The sequence below is a fragment of the Calliopsis andreniformis genome, chromosome 6 (assembly GCF_051401765.1).
Source record: "Calliopsis andreniformis isolate RMS-2024a chromosome 6, iyCalAndr_principal, whole genome shotgun sequence".
Classification (NCBI taxonomy): Eukaryota; Metazoa; Arthropoda; class Insecta; order Hymenoptera; family Andrenidae; genus Calliopsis; species Calliopsis andreniformis.
Genome location: NC_135067.1, coordinates 20,113,534 through 20,136,426, shown reverse-complemented (window position 1 = coordinate 20,136,426; position 22,893 = coordinate 20,113,534). Strand labels below are relative to the sequence as shown.

General features: G+C 39.1%; 2 protein-coding genes across 2 annotated transcripts; both read right to left on the bottom strand.

Annotated features, from left to right (window-relative positions):
* Positions 1-9,918: 9,918 nt before the first annotated feature.
* LOC143180472 (putative salivary secreted peptide) lies at positions 9,919-10,436 on the bottom strand. The gene has a single exon (XM_076380214.1). The coding sequence runs from the start codon at positions 10,434-10,436 to the stop codon at positions 10,035-10,037; it is 402 nt and encodes a 133-aa protein (XP_076236329.1). The 3' UTR covers positions 9,919-10,034.
* A 7,280-nt stretch (positions 10,437-17,716) lies between these two features.
* LOC143180404 (protein phosphatase 1H) lies at positions 17,717-20,929 on the bottom strand. Its single transcript, XM_076380106.1, has 6 exons — positions 20,067-20,929; positions 19,720-19,977; positions 19,422-19,639; positions 19,074-19,344; positions 18,744-19,003; positions 17,717-18,677 (listed from the first exon to the last, which is right to left on the bottom strand). Exons 1-6 carry the CDS (start codon positions 20,250-20,252, stop codon positions 18,422-18,424), a joined length of 1,449 nt encoding a protein of 482 aa, XP_076236221.1. The 5' UTR covers positions 20,253-20,929; the 3' UTR covers positions 17,717-18,421.
* Positions 20,930-22,893: the final 1,964 nt, after the last annotated feature.

The following is a 22,893-nucleotide window of genomic DNA, read 5'->3' as shown; positions in this document are numbered from 1 at the left end:
ACATTTGACGAAAATACCTTCCCATTTCCCTGGCTGCTGTTTAGAGAATTAGTAGAGATTTCGAGAAACTAATACCACCGTAACGATTTGTTGGACCGAGGGGACAATGTCTACCTTCGTGGGAAACTCTACCTACATTCAACCTGTGCGGACGCTAATTAAGTTGTACAGCACGAAGTCTCTCGTAAAATTCACCTTTAAAATTTACGCAGTAATAACGGATAACGACAAACGAGAAAACACACGAGATATTCCTGACATGAGATTTAAAGACGACATAAAGACAAGACCTTTAACAATTTCGCTTAATTCGTTATGTCTGTGGAAAGCCATATATTACAGTGCACATCAACTTATCCTTCAAATTACACGCGAGTATCTCAACTAAGACACTACAATTTCACTCAATCTTTTAATGTTCCTTTCGCAAAGAAATAGGAAATGAAATGTAAAAATGATTACTACTTTGGCGAAGGAAAACCACATACCACTGCGACATATCAAGCTAAATACTTCAAGCAACGAAGCAAGTAAAAATAAACCCAGCACCGTTTGCATAACGTAAATGATCGCAAACGTTACGTTTCAACACAGCTCCATAATCAAATATAATAGTATCAAACACGAGAAAATCCCGTTTCAAAGGAAACAAATATTTGAAAACAATTTACATCCTCATGTTCATCGCAACATTTCCTTCTCCTTCGCAAATTCATCCCCATGTTTCTAGAACCGTCTGTGCACGCCTACATGCGGGCGCACGTACACGCGAACGTACACACGCACTCACACATCCGTAATGGATAAGCATGCTTGTTTTGTTTTGAATGAATGCCGGCGACACACGCGCGCACAAGCGTACAAAGGCCTCGCGTGTAAGTGAGCCTCGCGATGCACGTGCGCGCGCGAGACCGCGTGTATTCATACGCATAGACGCGTAATAATAGATAATGGTAAACATGACAGACAGGGATACTCACTTTTTGCAAGTGACCGAGTGGGCTGCGTCTGCACTTTCGTCGCGTAAACACCACCGATTTATTGTTCGTCGCGCGGACAAGCGTTCAGCGTGGGGCGCGTGGCACAATTACAGAGCTACCGCCTGCACGGGCTAGCGCGTAATCCGGGCTGAATCGGGCCGAAAGAATCTGCGAGGAGGCTGTGTCCGCGCGAAAAATATGCTGCTAGGTTGGAAACGAACGCGTCGCGTCTTCGATCCGATCGATCGATCTCTAGATCGCGGGTAATCGAGCACGGTCCACGTGGCAGAGACGAGGGCCTGCGATCACCTTGGATGCGCTTCGCGAAAGTATCGACGATTAAAGTGACTGGACGTATTAATTAGTTAATTAATCGATTAATCGGTGCGCTCGTAACGGTGCGCGAGTAATTGGCCACACGCGCTCTCTGTTATCCCGATCGACACGCCGGATTCGGAATTCACGAGGTCGCCGCGTTACCCCTCCACTCTCACGGAGTAAACACTGTGTCGATGCTCCGATGTAATCCAACTGGGAAGAAGCTTTTGCACACGCGGATACTTTTTTCACGCAACGGACCGTTGTTCGTCCACACTGGCCGTACCGACACACACTCGCGTACCGAATTGCCGCGAAACACGGGATGGAATTGGTAGCTGGCACAGGCGAACCGTGCGAATGAAATTTCAGTCGGTAAATGCGGGGTTAGTTTGACGATGTTTGCGTCGCGTCCAATTCGGTGTCGAGATTGCAACGAGACTGTCTTCTTCTTCGCGTTGCCTCGTGAAAATGGCGAAGGGAAGTCCAATGACAAACCGGTCGTTAGTTGCCTCCTCGATTGTTTCGAGGGTCACGTTCGGATCGCGATACGCTCGATCGAATACAGTTTCCTTCCAGACTCGCGTATTTTCTTGTCCTTCTCGATGCCAAGAGGAGGATTGGAACGTCAGAAAACGAAACTGAGCGTCTTTCGGTACTGCCACCAACGCGATACCCCGTTTGCGCGCGAAACGAGATTTCGATTTTTAAAACTGCTCCAAACGTCACGAGGTTACGGTCGTAACTGTCACTGCCACTTTCATCAATGGCGTTCGATTGTTTTGATGCTAGCTCCTCCGTTAGTGTCCACTGGTCTTAGACTTGTACTTTCTTTCTAAGAGCCAGCGTTGAATAATGCTTTCTAACCTCGTTTTGACCCTCGAAATTCGTGGACCCGGGAATGTTCGATTGACGGTCGATCAGCTTCACTTTGTAGCTTCGACAGTTCGCGAATTCACTGGGGAATATGCGATCCAGTTAAACGAACGACGAGACGAACACTGTAACTCACTCCGAACGCGGGTAAAGGTAGCCGTGACGGATTCCTCGGTTAGGAAGAAGCACTGATCGAAGCACGAAGCTGATTTTTCGGCGAGTCTGAACGCGTACTGCTCCGGTAGCGATGTTCACCACGCACGAGATACACGCGTTATGATTGGCCTGCTTCTTCTATGGCGCTCGAGAGAGCAGCGGGGGAGAGAGAGACAGATAGAATCTCGTCTGTTAACCTTTCAGGTATGAATGTCACACAGCGCAGATATCCTTTAGCGGTGCCCTACGCGGGTCACTTTAATCACTGTCAACAGTCCTGTATCCTTTCCACCACTGTGTTCTCGCTGTCACTCTCCCTCTCCTTTCGAGATCGAAAACACGCGAGACGGACACCGATCGTGACCGAAGCGAACCGAACGTGAAACGAGCGCTCCGTTCGAGTGCAAAGATCGGACTCGCCAGCACGAGAAACAATCGATGAATTTTTGTTTCGAATGGATCCACAGTCGCTGGAAGGACGTGACCCCTCGTCAGCCTCGACCTCGCAGATCAACGTGTATCCGTACTCTTATTTTCGCGAAGATCGCGTGGGTTCTTTCAATCGCGGTCCCGTTCCGTGGTTGCTCGCTCGTCCGTTGGCGGGCTTCGAATGACGAGCTGCGATCGCTCCCCACGCAACGCTCCGGCTCTCTCACTCTTTCTCGCTCGTACCTTGCGCGCACTACCTCTCTCGCTCCTCCTCGTACAGGGCCGCTCCGTCTCCCTTCGCGCGTCCGCCCCTCTCCTTCTATCCCGCAGGCTTTCGCTCGCTGGCGCACACTCTCCCTTCTCCTTCTCTTTCTCTCCCGACGATGCAGCCAGGTGGGTCAGAGAGGGACAGAACTTGCCCAAAGAGTACCCCGAGCGTGGTTCGCGCGATAAGGACAGAGCGCGACGCGCGCAAGCGCCAAGAACGTACATACTTACTGGTGCTATCTGTGAGGCGGTAAAAGCACCCCCCGCGAGCGCGACTTCCGTGCAGAGGAGGAAGAGGCGAGAGTCCCCGCAGTACCCTGCTGTAAGATACAGGGGTGCGCGACTCGCCTAGCGCACGGAATACGTGCACACGAGAAAAGGCCCTCCGTCTATGAGCCTATCCTCCCTGCCTGTGCGCGAGAGCAACATTTTTAACACCGATGAGGCGGCTCAGTCGACTATCTCATTAAGGGAGTCGCAAGCGCGAGGGGACGTGTTGCACTCGCGCGATGCGTTTCGCAAAGCGTGCAATTAAAAGTCGCGCTTTCGTCGCCATTTAAAGCTGTTGTGCTAAGCAAGACGAGCGAGCGAGTCGCGCGGGTTTAAGTAAATCGTTTAGAAACCTTCCAGGTTTTTTCCATACAGTTTCTGTATCAATACGTGTGAATATATTCTGTAGGAAATTCAAGGGTGCATCTTTTCAACTGGTGTTACATATGAACTTTCGACTTGTACGCTTTTGTGCTTTAAATATACAGTGAAATCAATTGTAAATTCACATTTCCACGGTTCGGTAAATGAATTTGAGCATTCGTATTGATTAAACATGTAGTTGTTAGTAATGTGTACACAATTTTCTTGTTTAATGAAATTTAATTTATTTGTTACAAACAGGTAAACAAGTATAGCCAATAATGCTGCCTTTTCTCCGTTTGATAATGGCATAATATAGAGTGAAATTTAATTGGACAACAAAAATATTAATAATACGTGAACTAGGCATCGGGGTTAACGCAAGGGTGTAAAATGCACTAAAACTCGGTACGAGTAACTTCCCTAGTGTTAGCTATTAAAGTCCTCTTATCGAAAAACTCTTTTAAAAGTGTACTATCCAAAAAGACGATATCACAGTCCACAAGAACCCAGCTCGCTTTAGCGACTCGAGAAAGATCGTATCTTTCTTCTGTTTATCGACTTCACTCGGTAGTTACGCGTGCTTCCGATGCAATTTTCCAGTAACAAGCAGCCTGTCAATATAGGGAAGAAAATTGGTGCCTCCTATTTTCTGAGAAGTAGATAGTGGTATTTTTATTGATGGTTATACAATGTATACCTCGATGTAATCGATCGATACATTTTAAGTACAAGACTACTTTTAATGGAGAAGAATTATTTCATTAAAATTGAAAAGCTTCGCGAACGATTTCCGCACTAAAAAATTTATTTATCGGAGATTTTCAAGCATAATCTCAATTGAGATTATAACTCTCAATTTTTACCTCATAAAAAATGAATCTTATGCTCCTCGTTTCTGTCTATTTATAAAACACGTTTGTGTGAAAGATTCGCAAATCTAGTCAGAACCACGCGAATCTTTCTGTAAGCAATAGGTGTCCCCAAATCTGAATGAAAACGAAACACTTAAAGAAATTCAAACGACGATGCACAAAGGCTATAGTTTTAATATGTATGAGTAAGTTGTCTGGTAAATTACGATCGATATATGGCAGGAGCGACGTGTCGACGATCCTCATTTTTCCTCGCCGTTCTAAATAATGAAAGTCAACCCAGTCTTAGCAAATAGCGGGCAGACGAGGAATTGTTGCGTGCTAGATTGTTCCTGTCGTGTTCGTTTTCGTTCGTTCGGCCTGTCTTCGAAAGACAACCGTCCTCGTCCGTGTATTGAACTTTCTTCCTGCGATTAAATATTTAATGCCTGGATCGATACTGTTCCGTACATCCATGGTTTGCGACACGAGCTTTCTGGCCGCTCTATGCGAGACTCTTCTACTGGCCAGTCCGAGAAATTACCAACCGACCCTTTTGCTCTCCTCGTACGCAAACACGTTTTCGCGCACGTCACTCTCAATCTACTTCATCGTCCCCTCTCGAACGACTAAAAACATTTTCCTGTACGAACCAGTCGAAGCGTCACCCTTATAAAAATATCTGAGGCATCCCCTGAGATCACCCCGAAAATTCACTTACCAGTGCCCAAACATAAATATGTAGATCGTTGTTAAAGTGATTTATCGTATTCCTCATAATGCTTCATGAACAAAATTACATGGTGGACCTGCGCCTTCAGACAAGCTATGTATGAAAAAAAAGGACAATTTAATATTTATGAAGCCCGCCGTTACTCATTATTACCAAAAAACATGGAAGATGGAAACGAGGATCGTATCTTGTACAACAGCCTGACTGACGGAGCCACGCCCGTGGCCATTGGCCTGATTGGGCAGTACCCTTCATTTGCCAACCTCATTATCTTCGTAATTAAACTTCAATATTAATCTCTCTTCAAAAAAATTTGCGTAAGGATTTTAAAAGTAATATTCAAATTATCTGCACGTACAACGTTCTTAATGAGGATGATACATGAAAAAGAATCATAAAAAAATAAAAAAGAATCTATAATTTTTGAATTTAATTGTTTTAATGACACTTCATATTTACTGTCTTACGAATATCTTCGATAATTACTTTCATCTTCGAATAATAATGTAGAATTTACTTAGGCTGCAATTGTTAAGAACTGATAGAATACTTACAATATATTACACTATGAAATTTCTTACAAGGGAATATATATAACATTTCTTTTGTGTAGACGGTTTCTTCTCACTCAGATCGATACAAAAAGACGCGTAAATGTCAGTATTTATTGACTCGAACCCCTACACCTCTTAACGATGATTGCCTTCGCCTGTAGTTCATCTACCTGCCCTGACGCCCACCACTTTCCGTCGTTTTACCTTTGCTATGGCTTGTACGATATGTCACGCCATTTTCTTGAACGCAATGCGCTACAATTTATCGGCGAAAATAATGTCACGACAAAACCGTAAAAAATAGGAGCTCATAACTTTCTTATCTGTGGGCTGTCATGTAGAATGGGTTAATTAAAATTCAGACAATGAACTTTGCTGAAATTTTAAAATACAAATTTAGATGGGTCAGTGAAAACAATTGCACTCTGCAGCACAATAAAGATACAGTATAATATACCATAATTGCAGGGCATAAAAGGTCGTACAAAAAATTACGACGGTATGACCTCTAAACAATTTCTAGTGACATGTAGGCGAATCTTTTTTTTTACAGCTGAAATTCTATTAACATGTGCCATAAGAGTTTATGTCACATTTATATTATATATAAGAAGATAAACATCTTTGTACATTACTACTACGATTGTACATACAGAATGCCTATAGAGACGGTAGTATTTGTACTTACGTACAGATGTAAGGTAAAATAAAAAGATTTTTCAGAGTAGGTAGTTTTATGCTCGAGTGGTAGGTACTTTTACTCTTGGAGTACATAAAGCTTTTAAACTGGTTGCCCTAGTTTCTCTTGAATGTTTAATTCCAAAAAATTCTACTACCTAGACCCAGTAATTCTTACTTTATAAATTCATATTTTCAGTTCACGAAGTTACAAAATATTTTCCATCTCCATGGATAAATTTAATAAGTGATACGCCAAGAGTAAAATTATTCCATTTTATATTCTGAAATTACATACATATTTACAAAAAGTACTCTACCTGTTGTTCATTAATATTGAAAATATCATCATGAAAATGTTGTTCGAGGTAGATTAATAACAATTAAATATTCAGAGTTTCAAAATGTACTCCTTCGGGTTAATGAAAAACGTTTCCAGTGACTCAAACTATTTTTACAACAATATTCCGACGTGATAAGACAATACAAAATGATGGAAATTCATCTATAGTTGATCTTTGATTTGATAGAAATCCGCAGGGAACGATAGACTATGACTTCGCTCATTAGGACTTCTGCTTTAATCATGGTGGATCATGTTCTAATGTGCCTTTCTCCTTGAGGAATCCTATCAAAGGGCATTAGTCAATCCTATTTCTCATATGCATAAACAGAGATTATTTGGTCAGGGAGCAGTAGGTACGAGTTAACGAGCTGACCGCATGGGGCAACACAGTTCACTTACATCGTAACTATACTGATGTGCAGCCTGTGATCTTGCATTTATAGCTAATCAGTAGATACGTATCACACCAAAGGTCTTAATATCAAATACTAGATTTTAACATTAATGCAGAAATTATGCAGAAATATATATATGATACCAAAATGTACTATTAATACAGAATGAAAAGACTGAATACTGCATGCCTGCTTAATAGCTTTTGTTATAGAGTTATTTGAAATTGATGTAGGTATACAACTTATCAGAACTGCACTCTCAGCCCCCATGCGGCTGATCCTTTAACTTCATCAGCTTTTACAGTAGGTTTGCTCGAGTCGCGTTGAGCATCAAACAGAAAACGCAAGTCAGTTGGCCAATCCATTAAAACCATTTCATTGGAGATTTGCTGCGTAATGTCTATAACGCGACTGACTTGCATTACGTCGCTGATATTTCAGGTAACATATGCTGAGCACTTACAATATTCATTTGCTTTTTACAACAGTCACCGTTTAAACTAAAAACAAATCTTGTTACAAAATACTTTGAACTCACTAATGTCTATATACAGGTATCAATGATTAAGTGTACCTAATTGCTACTGATGACCAATGGTCAGGGCACTCTTGAGTGTGGTCGCGTTTCAAAGACTAGTCCAATAACCATTTTATTTATACAGTGTTCACTATTGAATTGTTTCCTCCTCATATTAATACTTTCATATTCACCCTCTTCCCCTTGAAGTTTCAGATTGATGGCCAGTCCTTTTGCAGGAGTGTCAGGGTTCACACTCGTGCAAACACGCTTTTATTCATTCGTTCGTTCTCGCCCAGTCCTGTCATCGAATTGTCTGTCCGTAGCTGTTTCGCGTGCACGTTTGCTCGTCAGTTTCACAACTTTACAAGCAATAACCAAAAACGAGCGAGACAGGTTTACGACTACGCACGGTGGTCCTTATGTTTTTGCATTACGCTCGACTGACAGCTGGGGTCGGATGCTTCTGATACGTATGAACTTTATGACTCATAGATCTTTTTGATCAAGCTGATTATACGAGAGAGAAAATAATCATTGAACGTGTTTGCGTTAAACGTTATCTACGACTGCATAGGGACCTCAAAAGGAGTCTTGCACTTGACAAGTGTATACATATTCAATCGCTTTATCTTTTACGGTAGAATTATTTACTCCAAAAATACCTCCGCAGCAAAACACATAGCACATACGTGTTATCTTCAATTTTTACGACGTTTTAGTTCCGATTTTATCGAGATTCTAAGGAAAATTCAATGACCCGTATTTAATGTTTCATACGTAACTGTACTCATGTGTAGCGAACAGTTTTGCGGACTGCCAACTGATTGACGATCGATAATGGAACAAAAAAAGACCGAGGAGATCCAGAATAGAACTCTAGAGTCGTCAATGCATAGATACATATAAAACTCCTGCAGTAGGCGTCAAAGAGAAACTCCCACAGTTCTTTATATGCCAGACTATTTCTGTTCGTTCGTCGTAAAAGTAATAGGCGATGCTACTATTCCTGGACAAAAAATGCACGTGTTCTAAGTCACTCGTACATACTCATTGTTCACTTATAGCCCCTTGAATGGTGATTACGTACTGAATTGCACCCTGTCTATCGTTTCGTTCCTAATTTTAGCTAAATTTTAATGCTTTGTCAGATTTTATTCACTCCTGACTAAATGGATAGCACATAGTAAACACAGGTCAATATACCTATACTACATTCGAAACAGAATGAAATGGGGCTGATTCTATTTCCAGATCAGAAATGCGAACAACGACCCCGGAAGGTGTAATGAATTACTTGCAATCGGCTGGGCAAATAGCAATACGTTCGCGGCTTCGCACTTGACGCTAGAATACCTTCCGCCCTATTGCTCGGACAACTTTGAAATGGAATTCCACTCCACTAGTATTCAAGCTAATTAACAAGTTCGTGCCTATTTACGAAATAGATGTCTACTGTCCCCACCCAGTGCCTGCCATCATTAAAGAACAATCCGTAAAGAAGGAAACAGTATTTCCCTTCGAAGCGAGGGCACATTTTGAGAAGCTAGAAACTGCAGAGAAACTAGGGGCTCGGGCTAGTGGTGAGAGCGAAACGGAGATAGAATAAGTAGGTTAACGAAATGGTCGTTCGCAAGCTTGAGATACCACCACCAATTTCAGTGGCCCTCAACTCGATTCGAAGTTTCTCCTTGCTGGTAGGATCCCCATGGTAGAATGCCCCATGAAGCGACAACAATTTTCCAGTCGGTTGTTCCTCTTCCGTGCCGCCACGCATGCATGCACAAAATGTACTTTATACGTAAGCCTCGGAAACGGAAAATCTCTACCTCTTAGAAACGTCTACGAGTCAAGCTGGGATTCTGCTTCTAACGCTGTAGAGAATTGACGAGAAACGGGGCGAAGCCGTGGATGGGAACGAGGTTCTCTTGATTAGCGCATACAAGAAAGACATTCCCGGACAGTGAATTCTTTGCAACTGCAGCCGATTCAGTTCGGTGTTAATCGCATTATCATCAACATCACCCTTGAATGCCTTTTGTTTTTGCTTCAGTCTTTATGACTATTTTATATTCTACACTCTTACCCCTCAAAGCTTTTCGCAATTAGCAATTAGGAATTTGTCAGTAATAACACGTTATTGTGATGGATAGCAGAGTTTATTCCCTTCGACAATATTGGAAGTAGATATACAAATTAAATCGTTTTCGAATCGTAAGTCATTTTAGAAAGAGAAATAAACCTCGATATCAAGAAAAATAACTTAGCGTGATTTACATTTTCTATTTCAAGTGTAGTTTAAGGCCTTGCGTACAGCTCAACAACGAAGTTGATTCCATGACTCCTTTGACTCTTGAAGCGCATGTTAACGCTGCTGTATCCTGGCCCTCCGCTGAGCACGCTAGCGTACGCACCATTGCCATTGGTCTTCTGGTCGAGTGCCTGAATCATGGTGATGCGGTCGAACCTCGATGTGTTGAACGTTTTCTCCACAGTAACTATCCTCATCCAGGAAGAATTCTTGACAATGTTTTCCCTGAGCACGAGCCTGTCTCCTACTTGCCTGAATCCAACGATCAAGTTGTGAGACTTGTTTGTGTTGTTGGCGGCATAATAATTTATTTGTGGAGACGAATCTACTCGAGTGATGACTACAGCAACAGTAATTGCTGCCAAGAAGATAATCAGCTTTTGTAACATGATTAAGTTTTGTATAAGACACTCGCGACTGTTAACACGTCTATATCACAGGTGTACTGCTGACTGATTTGATACGAAGTGTTGTATCCGCCGCTTAAATAGCCCACTGAACGGCTTATCAGCTCGCTTATCGCGATTCATTGTAACAGTCTCTGAATTTATTGTGGAAAAGTTAATTCTAAGAACATGCGATTGTAGATGAAAGTGCTTCCACCTTCAGCTTGTTGTGTGCTATCAATCGTTTATCATTATCGATAAATATGTTATTTTCATGAGGTACTAAAAAGCTTTAGTTTTAATGAGATAAATCCATTACGTAACCATCTCAAAGACTACATATTTCAATATATTATAAAGTATATAAATGTATAAAAAATGAAATTCGTAGTAACTTACTCCTTATGATATTTTCGTGTCATTTTAGAATACAATATCTACTTGTTATGAAACTCATTCCCCACCACGTGTGCTGAAATTCTTGTTTACACTCTGATTCATTCTCGTACTGCTGATAAATTTAATGAGACTGCTAATTCCTTTAATTCCTGTATCTACTCCATTGTTTTTTCTATGGAAATTGAACAGGCATAACGATTCTTTCAAGGAATCCATTTGCCAATATCTTTCTAGATACAAATGATATTCATTATTATCAATAGACTATCATGTGTAAGATGTTTAGCCTCAATCTCGTAATAGATGGTGATCTCTAGAATTCATGAGCAGCCCAACTCTATCTGATGCCGCGTCCTGCTGTGTATACTGTATTCGTCGCATACATACGCTCGCACACGCCCTCAGATTCTATGCACCCTCAATAGGTAATGTTCGCAAACTCTCGATGTGAGGGCTCCGAAAGCATCCACGTAACACGTTATCGAATAGTTTAACTTATATACCTCTAAAGTGTGATGAAAATAATTGAAATAACTAACCGCATAAATATGTAATAACTTCACACCCAGAGGGCTTTTTTGTGATAAATGGTTATTTACCCACGCTTCGAGTGTTAACTGGCCCATATATTTTAGATAAATATTTGCATTCTCCTTGACGTTTCCTTTACTCAGCTGTCACAGTTTTTCTTCGGCTTTACGCTGTCTCATCTATTTAATTTTTTGTTATATGAGCTTCAAAAGTTCGCGAAGTTCCACACCCAATAGATTATGTTACGAGCTCAACTGAGTACAACAGTTGAAGCTGCTTTGTCAAAGTCATTGTTGGTTGTTTGATCAGATGCCTGTTAACCGTGTGAGCATTCAATATGTTACCTCGTGTATGCACTCTGGTTCTGCACCGAGAATAGATTTACTCGGATCATTAAGTCAATTGCTGTACACACGATGACAGGATAACTATTGTAAGAAAGTTAGATTGAAGTGTTGGGAAAAATTAGCGCAATGAAGGCAAAACACTCCTCTATTTAAATGGTTTTTCCTGAAAGCACTTACGAGTACGACAACATTCATTCACACCTGTTCATTCACAAACATATCTCTTCATACCATAACAAGAAGTCTATTTGTGCATTCATACAAGTACATTCTTAAAACATTAATTCACTCTAAAGTATATTGTATGCATTGAATGAAATGAGTGACGTTTTGACGAGCTTTTCTTCGGTCCATTTCGACCATACCACATATGGATACATACGTTTAGAAGACTCTCGCGTGTCTAGCCGGTTCGTCCTCGGCTTTCTAAATATAGGCGTGCATATTCCACTAGCATTACCATGGAAGTCTTACTTTCAGGTGCATCCACCAACGTGCCATATATTTACACTCACACTGGAACAGGTACCTAACCGGGAGTGCCACGACTTTGCCTTTCCACCTACGAACGATGGTGTAGGATGCAAGTGCACTCGCATTATTCATTCGACGGACAAACCTTGACTATGGGGCTACTCGATCTCTGACACCTGCCTCAAGTGGACTGGACAGAAGGTATCAGTGGCAGAACGCCTTTACCATTAATTATCTGCTTGTGCAGTTCGGAAATTCAAAGCAGGGTTCGATTTCAGTCGTCTTAACGAGCGAACTGTAACGCTGAGAATCCATTTTCCCAGTCACTCGAGCTGTCTGTTCTTAGATCCGGTACCTCTGAATTGATCAAATTTTCTACTTGTTATATGAGAACGTGCAGCGGCCGCATTATCGCAATCAAGCGATAATACACACTGGATGGTGTATCGGCGAATAATTAATACGTTTCGGTTAAATTTAATTGGATTATGTTAAGAAGGTTGAATCGAGGCACGGTTCGGAGAATCGATAATGCGAAACATCAGGGAATTATGGTGAAACAACGTTAATTATAAATCGCTCGGCGGCTAGGGGAACGAAAAAAATGGCCAGAGGGTGAGACTAAAGAAGGGATAAGGGAGTAATGAGCGTTGAGGTCACCCGTTAGGACAATTAGGTGAACAGAAAAGTTCCATTGCAGTTTTGCAGGTTCCTGACCGCTCCGATAAGGGTCAGACTGACAGCTACTAGTTTCCTCCATTACTCTATCCAGTCGCATCTTCTCGGGAATTGATATATCATATTGAAATCCTGCTTAAGGAAAGCGGAATTGTGTTAATCGAAGAAGAAAGTGTATAGTTAGTCTTTGGAACGATTATTTTTATCGATTGTGCAAACAAGGACATATGAATGTATGTACATTTCCACGTAAGATGTTTGAGTAGCAAGATATTTCACGCGAAAAAGAGACGATTGCAAGACACCACTCCGTCTCTTTTAAAAGACACTTCAGGTGTTGCGTTTTAATCTTATATCATATTAACAACAATATCGCATCGATAAAAATAAACAGCGAAGTTTTTGTCGATAAATCAAAATGATGTGTCACGAGTGTTTGATACTCGTCGATGATACACCACCAATGAGAAACTCCGTTACATTGACCCGCGACAGTTTTGGTTTATGGTGTTCTGCTTGTCCCTGCAGAATAGAATGTAGCAGTTACGCGATCCGTATATTTGTACACGTAATTTGCATTCGTCGCGATACGATAAGGTTAAATAGTTACTCGCATCAACCGCAATCCCGACATCGTATACATTCAATCGATTTGCCCGTATTATTGCGTTCAGCCATGTTAATTTGCTGATTTCTCATCGACTATTTTCCCCCCGAGTTTTAATTATCTTTCTTTATACACTTAGTCCGTTAATGCACTTTAACGTCGTTCGTTAACTTCATTCTTTATCATCGACGATAAAATTTTTACGCGAACAAATCGGAAATGTTAGATAGATCCGAAGCGCACGTCACTCGAATTCCTGGTTAATCCTGCTGAGAAAGCTCAGACTGCAATGACGTCGATGCGCTCTCAGGAAGGCGACATGTACGATCGTAAAGTCGTCGAACGACGTCCTGGTGGCCCTTTACCTGTACCAGTAATCCTCGTAGATTGGCGTAGTGCAATAATTTGTCTGGTATCGGTCTCGCGGGCCACCGTCGGTGGTGTTAAACGACCAATATTTTTTTCCTCGAGAAACGCCACGTTTCGATTTGTTGCATGCCTCACCTGTCGTGCATCCTATCTGACGGGCATCGTACAACCACGCCGAACAGACTCTTTATGCGCCGGCACCTTTATGCATCGTTAAAACAGGCAGCCGCGCCGCGGCAGTAGTAAAACCGCAGTAAATCGATGTATCGTTGTGACGACGATGCTCAGCCACGGCAAGAAGTGAATGAGACGCGGAGAAATGGGAAGAGTGGCGGAGCAGTTGATGCTCGAAATTCAAATACCGGACTGCTCGGCGTTAACGAACTCCGTCTCGCGAAAATATTGAAATTTTCATTAAACTTTTGTGGAATTTAGTGAAAATTCTTGTTAAACTTTCGTTTCGTGAAATCTTGTTTAAATACACCTCGATGTTTGCGCGAATTATTACGGCAAACGAAACGTTTCGTTTGTCGGTGGGACGTGACGTAACGAAGGAAAAGATTCTCCCTGCAATGAAAGCTAGACATCAGCGACTTAATTAAGATCCACCGTCGTTGATCCTCCTACGGAATTTTCGTCCTTCATTCTTCCGGAAGACATGACACAGACGAGCAAGAAACGTGGAGACAAACACGGAATAGCCATGAATGCAGGAAGGCCGGAAGGTGCTGCGAGGTAGCGTAAACAATTCCCAGCACAATTAGGAAACGTTTGTCCGTCTGTGTTTATCGAAGGATCCGTAACTAGCTTAGGTAACACCTATCCATTTGCTATTCGACAACGGTGCCCGGGGATCAGTCATGCGGACAATCTAGAGAAGTGTTATTGCGTCCTGTGAAAAGAAACCATCGAGCCGAGGGGTAAATTAAAATTTAGTTTATCTTCTTTATCTGGTAATGAACTACTCTCCGTTAAGTAGGTTATACAATCTGATCCGCCATCACTTGTAGCTTTATCATTGTGAACGACTCATAACGGGAACCAACCTTATCTCAGACTGACTTGTAATTCGAAAAATTCTAATGTACCTCTAGAGATCATCGGGAAGAGAGATAATGTAATAGCAAAATAGAAGTATTGCTGGAAAGGAATATTAAAAAATCGATATGCAATCTTCTACGAAGTTTCTTGTACTCTACTTATCAATCCATTGTAAGAATTGGTTCCACTTAATGTAAATGGCAAACAATGCAGACTCGATTAGGAGTCATTTTTTCTACAGAAAAATATTTGTTTGTCTCAAGATTAACAAGACTTTTGTATGAGATGGAATCGTAACTGTTTTAGTATTTCATAGAAAATATCTGTCATTACGCTAATTTGTTCCCTTGTCTCAGACATTCGTTTTTTCCCAGGACTACCGCTGTGGAATGGGAATAGTTTTCAAAGGACCAGTGGAAGCCTATTTCCGCGAGTATACATGTATTGTATAATGGGTGTACTACGGAAAAAAACTTAATTTAGTTCAACCGGCTCGTTTCCGAAAGTTTTACGTGTATTCATGTGGGCTGACATGCGGGTAATCGTTTTAACTCTCCACTTCTATGAATACAGATTTTTGACAAAGTCTTTACTAGTCAACCAACTTGATTCTATGTTAGAAATTTGTTGTCAGCATTATCTTGAAACGCAGAGTGAAGTCATGAGTTATAGTATAACTTAGATATTAAGTAAGATTTTTTATTCAAGTATTGTACAAAGTCAAAGTGGAACTTTCTTGAAATATGGATACGGCAAAGTCATGAGGGGTCGCAAACAGGGATCTGGTCACATAATCCCTTGACAGCAAACTTGTCGCATTATCCGTTGCATCACGTTCGGCAGCTGGGCGTTAGTTTCTGGGCGAGGGACATAAGTTGGAGGACATTAAGAGTTGACAACGGGCACTAGCCACCTGAGTAACTAGACAAGGAGTACTTGATTTCGTACTCATGGACACTTCCTAGACAAACATTTGTCCAATCTATTGAAATCGTAAATTTAAATTCCTATTAGCTCAAATGCTTTTATAAATAATAAAATACATTAAACCAAAATTAATTGATATGTTAAAACCTATTAAATGTTATCGCATTTCAGATCAAATTTGTTTATTCTCATTACGTGCTCAAATTAAGTGAAAATCTGTGGTATCAGTTAGGCTGATAAATAATTTGTTACGATACAGCATAGGTCATATGAATGATATAGCAGAAAAAGGACAAATGTTTTACCGCCACTTAATCTATACTTTTACTTCCAAATTGCATCCGACTCCTACTTCCACGCTGCAGCAATGAGAGGCAGATACATCATGTCCTATCGGAGGAAACCATCAATGGTGTAACCAGGAAGCCGTCCAAAGTTCTCTAACGATGATGTATCGAAGTGGTGCGAGACCCCTAACTTGCGGCCATTCCGATACACCGTAAGTTACTGGTTCTTTTTCGCTTTCTCTCCCTTATCCTTTCTTTCACCACCCTTACCAAGAGCAGCATTACGTCCCCTAGCATCCTCCAACTTACCATCGATGATGACCGTGACAGATAGCCTGTCATAACTCGCCACCACGAAAAAAGTATCTATTGTCTGAAATGTCCAAAAAAAGTAACGCATACCGCTTTTTCAACAAATGATCAGCGTGAATTTTGTCAGCCAAATCACGCAACATCATCAATTTTCTTTTGATACAGTAGAGCTTCGTCTAGGTCTTGGTATTCTTTTCTATATCCACTTGGCACTTATGAGGAAATCAAATACGCCAGCTGTGTGCTTTCCGTTACATTTTTCGGCTGTTGACTATACATGATAACATAAGCAAATTAGTTTAAGAAATTGGAATCTAAAAATTATAAAATTTTATGTTTTAAAGATTAGAAAATTTAAAGATTGAAAAGTCCCATGCGACATTGATATCGCATTAAAATTCTTATCTCTCTCTCAATTCACGTGTCAAAAAATGATTCATCTGATAAAAACGATGTATAATAGCGAGTCTGATAATCTCTCAAGTTGTCACACGAACTCCAAGAAATCGAAATTAATCAGCTTTATCTACAGTTCTCGATTACTCAAGATTTTGTACGATAATATCGATTGTACAATCATAGTTATTTATGTATAAAAACTTACATTTTTAATTCATTTTTATTAACGTAACAATTATAGTTGGAAGACGCATAGAATAAACGTATACAATACAAAATTTTTCTAAAATTTGAAATGTTTAACATATTACGTCATTATACATTTATAGATTTATTTATATACTCAAATTTATTGTGTACTCTACATGTTTCACATTGCGTACATATCTTGTACGCAAATAATTTAAAATATTTAGTATTATAATATTTAAATATCTGATATTGAGGAAGTTAGTCATTTTGAATTTGAAATTGGCGCCGCGCATGCGCGTTAGTAGCGCTGTTACGTAACGGTAAAAGACCGTTTGAAAGTACGTAATCGCGTCGAGTTTAAGCTACCCTCGTACAAATTGTGAAAAAAATATATAATTATTGCGAAATTTGCATTAAATAACTTCATACGTAGTTTCATTATATAGAATAGTACATGAGTAGTATAAAGTTCGTGTTCGGGAACATGTGTGTTTGCAGAAAAATGAAATATACTTCTGGCGTCTTCGTTCAAGGTCAGAAATGAAAAGTACGTAAAAATAATATTCTTTTTTTTTTGTATTTATTACTTATTCTACTATATAAAATAGCAAGATTTATGATATGAATCATACTTAAAATAATTTGAAGCATGAATTGAATCTCATTTACTATTACACTCATATAAGATTGGTTAATGGGAAATAAGTTAAAACTCATAAATGAATGCAATATAACGTTTATTTAATTTTTAATTATATCGATTACACGAGAATTAAAATAGATTATACAAAGACTGCGGGAAAACCTACACTTTTTGTTGCTAAAAATAAAGCAATACACCTTTTATTTACAATTTAGTTTTTCTGTTTTTACTATCTTAGGTGGATCAACCACATAATGATAATTCCATACATATTTTATTCAGTTTCACCATTTAAAATAAAAATAAATACAAGACAAACAAATAAGGTCACTCGATGCAATATATGCTTATAGTAAGGTGTTATTCATATAAATTCTTGCTATTGTAGTCTCTTCATGATTCTCATAATGTGCACAGAATGTTCTATGTACACATTTTGAGAAATTGAATAAATTTTATCTCTACTTTGGATACTGTTTAACATTTAAAATTAAGTTACTTATATTATATTCAACACTTTAAAACTGGAATGTTTCGTTAAATCATCATGATGCTTCTAAATTATACTTTTAGAAAGTGGCAGTATATAATAAATTATCACTCTAAAAAAAACTTTTAGGTACTTTAGAAATTTAGTACATGTATAAACATTGTTCCTTAACAGTGACTTAAAAGCATGTTTCTGTGATTGATTGATATACTAATTTTTGAATATGCACTTAACTTCAACTGTAACTTTCCTAGTTAAGTGTTCATTACTCAGTTTGTAAAGCTTTAACTGTCTATTGTACAGAATTATTAACTGATATGTGTAATGAATCCATAGAATATCTTCTTTCTTGTTGTGTTGTTTTTAACCATTGTTTGTGTTCGCACAAGTAAGGATACAGTGGTATAACCAGAACACTGATATCATCAACCGATGCCATCGGTGAAAACTTTTCTTCCTCTTCAGTATTTTCTGATTTGCCAACCCAAACTCGTCCAACCAGTGTACCTCTTGCTGCCTGAACTAGTTCTTGAGCGCCCATTGTTAGCCTGTAATAAAAATGCATTAGCAATTGGTTTTTAAAATATACATTACAATTTAAAAAAAAGACGTACCTGTACTCCAATGAAGGAGTTTCAGGAGCAAGTGTCTTCCTAAGTATATTTGCTGCTATTTTATCTGATACAACATCCCAAAGTCCATCTGTAGCTACGATAATGCAATCACGCTCTGTGATATTGCAACTATCTAAATGTATGGATTGCACTTCAGGCTGTGAGGATAGGAATGGCTTTATGTTGACACCTGTATTAGCTGCTTTTAATCCATGGTCTCCAAAACCACGTGTTACTCCTATGGTTCCCATCACTCGACTCTAAATCATAAGACTTCATTAAAATTTTAATAGAAGTACCAAACTTTTATATTCATACTAGGATAATTACCCTTTTCCCATGTCCCGAGATGAGAGGTAGCTTCAAATCAGAATGAGTTAATATTTTATACGCCCATCCTGACATATAAGGTTCTCTATACAAAACCATGGATCCTAATTCTTTTAGTAGAGGCCGTTTTCGAAATTCTAATGGCGTAAAATGACCTTTTAGTAATTCATTACTTCTTAGAAATCCTAATTCTCTAACACGATTTGATTCTGAATCAGGTGTATGATCTCTTGTCAATGCACGCTGGCTATCTCCCAATACAAGTACAACCCTATTTGCCACATATTTTTCATAAATTCCTTTGATTTTTATCACTTTTGTTAGGTTTTTAAATATTAAATACTGTACCTCGAATCTCCAGCACCTGCTGCATATAATCTACCATTTAGGAATAAAATAGTAATAGCTGTGCAACCTCCACCTCCACCTTGAGCTTGAGCTTCTACCATTTGATCCATTTGTCTATATGCTAGTTCAATAGCACCGATAACTAAATCTCTTCCTTTTATCAGTTCATCTTCATCTTCATTCAATAACATATTCCCAGGTATTGCCATTAATCTTTCCTAAAGGAAATAATATATATTTAAGAACATAATCCATTGGAGAAAACTATATTTTATAAAAAATCTTTCATTATTCTTACAAGGATTATCCTGTGTAAGTGTAATCTTGCTGTTAGGGCAACTTGATATCCAGCATGTCCATCGAACATGGAAAACAATATGTAAGGCAACATAATATTAACATCTGATAATTTAAGGTCTCCTCTTGTTGCAGAGGCTTGATCTTCATTCCATGTGCTTTTACCAGCATTTATACACTCCGCATAACCAGCACACCATGGTAATCGACTTAAATCCCTTGGGACTATTATTGGTCTCACTTTATGGTCAGCACTTACCTATCATTCATTTATAAATTAAATACATTTGAAATATTTAATAGCTAAGGAATCTCACAATAATAAGTCCTACAATTTAAAGCACATACTTGAGTTTCCTCTGTGGTTAATCCCAGAAAGCTAGGTCGACTATAAGGTTTATTTTCTACCTCTGCAACAAAGTTTGAGTTGATATAATCTGCTACTGTTTCATTGTCCGAATCATTAGGATACGGTAGGCCAAGTTCACTTGCACCTACAGCATTCAGCAATGCTGATTTAAATCTGCTTAACATTTTTCTTTTTATTATTTATAGACACAGCAATGTTAAATGCAACATATGATGAAGTCAATAAATTGTCTCACAGCACATATTTTGACAAAAATATATCACATGCTTTAAATTATATTTTATTTTGCATTAACAATTGGACGTATACACGTATGCACAGTAACATTACGAGTAAGGATTGTAAAGTTTTAGCTACTGATTTGGTTATCTGTCATCTGTCAGTTCTGAATCACAAAGTTAATATCACCCTAAAGATGACGGTCTTATAATTGTGTTAAGGCTATGTACGAAAATTAAATTATTATATTTCGAACTATTTAATAGTCAATGGTTCCATTGGTTGGTATCATTTTGTTGACAAATAATTGTCAACAATGCAATAGGTTATAACCTGACGCGAGTAGCAGGTAGCTGTTTTACATAGCGACACCATTCATGCCGACACTTAATCACTCGAACGGTGTTCTCTTCCGACATTCACTTTTTAACAACCTTACATTCTGATTGTAGTAACTCTCTAATTTTTTCGTAATTTAAACGAAACGTGCAAAACTTGTATGTTTTCCTTTACTGTGACAAAAGCAGTTTTAAATGTCCATAGATAATTTTACAATCAAAATTATACATTTTTATTATGTAAATATTTCGACGATAACGGAAATTAACATCTAGTAATTATAGATGCGACTAATATAGAAATTGTGACTTTTACTTTTTACTGTAAATACTATCTCTACTTTATCGATATCAGAGTTGTACGTGACGTACGTAGTTAGAGTTGTGTCCGCATAGTTACATTACCATAGACAAGTACACAGGATAGACTAGACAGCTTATGGAGTTTTGTGTTTCATGTTCTGAAATACCGACTTCTTGAAAAATCCCTGGTATCCAAACGCCCTCTGTGATTTTCAAACAGTAGATATAAGAAATATATTGTTTCTCTACAGGTGCCTGTACTACCAGCAAACGAGAAACTATTCCTACCACTCCGTTAGTATAACAGAGCGGACGAAAAGTTGGTGGTAAATTTAAATTCATCTAGTGACTTCAGAACAGAGAAATAGTGAATTCCTTATAAATTATAAAAATAATTCGTAAAATGAAAAGGGAATTAGCAGGATGCAAAATGTTTGGTTGAAATAACCTGAACGATGTTGATCTTTTCATTTTATTGTACCAAAAAATTTCATCTCGTTCAATCATTATTAATTCAATATAATATATTCATCCTTTATATTTGTTATATCTTATTTATAATAAATATTTGTAATAGTGTAGTGTTCATTGTTATTCTTTATTGTGTCGCCATGAGCCATGAGAACGTGGAATCAGCGAGTTCTTAATTACCGTTACACTATACTAGCTAGAAAGACATTTTGTGATCCTTAACAAATCCATGAAACATATTTAACAGAAGTACGCGGTGTCGTCGTTTCCTCGCGTACTTGTTTTCCAAATTTTTCTTTCCTTTTACTTCGAAAAAAGGGATTAAAACGCGGAGACACTCTGTACGTTCTCTGTGTAAAAATTATCATCGGAAAATTATTTCTGTTGCTTTTTGCTTCCTATGTTACGTTCAATGATGCGAGCATTTCACAGACATATAAGAGACAATCCGTACGTTAAAACAATAGGTACCTAAGGAAATTTTACAACTAGCTTAAGGCTCTAGTCCTCTTAAATCAGTTCGAATCAGAGTCGGAACGAGGAACAGTTTTTTTATCGGTTCTTTTTTGCAACAAATAATTCAATCATATATCTCCTTATCAACGATTCGCTGGCCGCGATATCTCGACGCAGCGAATCGCTCTTTCGTCCTCGTTTCGCTGTTATCACGAGTGCAACGCGTAACTGATTTTAATGTACTAAGGCCTTAACGTGTCAAAGCAGCAGGGCTAATTACCGTTATACAGTAAGAAAATATATATACCTCTACGGACACCAATAATTCGATCTGACGATCGTCGAACGCGGAACGTAGACACAGTTCCTTAAAAAACATTGTCAACTACTAATCGCTTTGTCGCGCGTAACTTCTGAACAAGTGATCCAAACGCCTCCCCCTCTCTCTACGTTCCACCTCTTCCTTCTTCCTCTCACATAAAGCTTAACTTTGACTTTTAACGAGTAATCTCGATTCCCCGTGAACCCTGCAGTACGATCCACAATTCTCGGTATTAATGTAGAGTATATTAACTTAAAAACATTTCCCTTTTGTTTCCATAGTCTCCTTTGATTATCACGAATTCCAACACGATTACAGATTGATTTACTGCAGAGTTAGTGACAATCGTGTTTCGTATGTTTCAGCATCTTGCGACGGTAGTCCTATTAACATTAAAATTTGATCGAGAATATCTGCTATTGACGCGTGCCTAAATTTAAGCCCCGATGACTCGATCTCGTTCGCTGTTTGATCGAGCCGGCGATCAAAATTTTCGGACAACCGTGAGAAACGTCGGTAAAGCGTCCCCTTGCCTCTGCCTAAGCCGAAGCTCACCGATTCGAAACGCCTAAAACGAAAATACCCTTCTTCCTGTTTTCCTCATTTTATCCGCGTTATTGTGCATCTCCCTTCTCATGATCATTCATCACATATATGTATGTATAATATATATAATATATATATCATATTTATGCA

Excerpts from the sequence above, each read along its gene's own strand:
- LOC143180472 (XM_076380214.1), bottom strand. The coding sequence starts at position 10,436 with ATGTTACAAAAGCTGATTATCTTCTTGGCAGCAATTACTGTTGCTGTA.
- LOC143180404 (XM_076380106.1), bottom strand. The coding sequence starts at position 20,252 with ATGTTAAGCAGATTTAAATCAGCATTGCTGAATGCTGTAGGTGCAAGT. Across the intron at positions 19,640-19,719 it reads ACTTACACAGGATAATCCTT|GAAAGATTAATGGCAATACC; the intron begins GTAAGAATAATG and ends TATTTCCTTTAG. Across the intron at positions 18,678-18,743 it reads ACTCCTTCATTGGAGTACAG|GCTAACAATGGGCGCTCAAG; the intron begins GTACGTCTTTTT and ends TTTTTATTACAG.